At 55.7% G+C, this 1,468-nt stretch overlaps 1 protein-coding gene across 1 annotated transcript; it reads right to left on the bottom strand.

The window, feature by feature from the left end:
* Positions 1 to 7: 7 nt before the first annotated feature.
* LOC125530667 (ethylene-responsive transcription factor WIN1-like) lies at positions 8 to 734 on the bottom strand (the record flags this gene model as incomplete). Its single annotated transcript, XM_048695064.1, has 2 exons — positions 386 to 734; positions 8 to 182 (listed from the first exon to the last, which is right to left on the bottom strand). Coding segments are annotated over exons 1-2 (255 nt in total), but the record flags the coding sequence as incomplete, so codon positions are not given.
* Between the last annotated feature and the right edge of the window lie 734 nt (positions 735 to 1,468).

Below are 1,468 nucleotides of genomic sequence, written 5' to 3'. Positions count from 1 at the left end.
GCCCGACGCCCCCGCGGCCGTCCCGCTCCGCTGCAGGGGCGACGATGATCTCCCCGTTGGCGCTCCTCGGCACGGGGAAGTTGGTCTTGGCGTTACGCCCGCTCATCAGGATGGCGGCCTCGTCGTACGCCCGCGCCGCCTCCTCCGCCGTCTCAAAGGTGCCCAGCCACACCCTCCTCTTCCTGCAAACCACACACAACACACATGCATGCATTTTGAACCACATCAAGAGAAAATCGACGAAAGCAACCTTAAAGTACGTAGCAATTCAAACCAGAATCAATGTATCTATCTCCTAGGACACAGCGGGATAGCTACACGAGTAGGCCGGAGAGAGGGAGTAGAGCGGCTAGTGAGAGAGAGAGAGCTAGGGGGTGAGGCTTACAGGAGAGGGTGCCTGATCTCGGAGACCCAGGAGCCCCAGTGGCGCTGCCTGACGCCGCGAAACTTCTTGGACTGTACCATGATGTTTCTCTGCGGAATGGCAGAGCGGGCGAGATTCTCTGGCACGAAGGAGGACGGGCAGAGGGGAGGGAATGATCAGCGGGCGGGCAGTGTGGCAGTGCGAGTGAGTGAGTGAGTGAGTGAGTGTGAGCCCGGCCTCCTCCACGGAAGAGTGGCGGAGCAGTGTAGTGTGGGGAGGAGCGAAGGCCCTGCTGCTCCCAGTGAATATAAGCTACTGCACTGCCCCTCGGACCCCCTGTACTTGCAGAGCGTTAAATGTGGTTAGATAGAAAGATGGATAGGCCGATGCGTATACGCGTACGCTTCCGCTTGCATATATACATAGGCCTACATTGCGTATGAGCGTGTGTGTGAAAGAGGGGGAGAGGGTGGGAGTAGTGAAGAATGGATTTGGGGGTGGCCAGTGGCAGTAACTTCAAGTGTGCGTGCGTGTGCCTTGCGTTCCACGTATCTGTTGATGGTCGGGCTGCTTCCATGCACGCTCGTCCTTGTTCACTTGCACTGCTACTCCGCTAGGACATTGGAGTACTGTCTGCCATGTGTGCACCCACTGTAAGGAGAGCTTCTGAACAGGTTTCGTGTGACCATGCAGTACACGCACCGAATCTACCCATCATCTTACCAGGACAAAGTTACTTCCAGGAGCTAAGTACAAGTTACTACAACTGTAGTTTCATGTTGAAATTCACCACTCCCTATGGAAGTTGTGACATTAGTGACCAGGTACTACTATGTGGATACAAGTATACAGCATATGTAGTGGTGCCTAAAGGGCAGGCAATTCAGCTAGCAATTATCTACCCTGTATTCCATGGAGGGAGGTTGGGGCCGTGGGGTTGGAAGCTATAACAGCATGCGTGTAGCAAGTGATAAAGCTTAGCCGAGCCAGAGGGAAAGACATAGACGAGAGACGAAAAGTCTGTCCGGCGAGAGAAGGGGAAGGGAAGAGGGGGGCCCCCGTTGCGCTGCTGGGGTGGGCTGTCGGTGAACTGTGGCTGCCGAG

Source organism: Triticum urartu, unplaced genomic scaffold, assembly GCF_003073215.2.
Source record: "Triticum urartu cultivar G1812 unplaced genomic scaffold, Tu2.1 TuUngrouped_contig_6476, whole genome shotgun sequence".
NCBI lineage: Eukaryota > Viridiplantae > Streptophyta > Magnoliopsida > Poales > Poaceae > Triticum > Triticum urartu.
The sequence above is the reverse complement of the archived record's forward strand: the minus strand, read 5'-3'. Positions and strand labels throughout refer to the sequence as shown.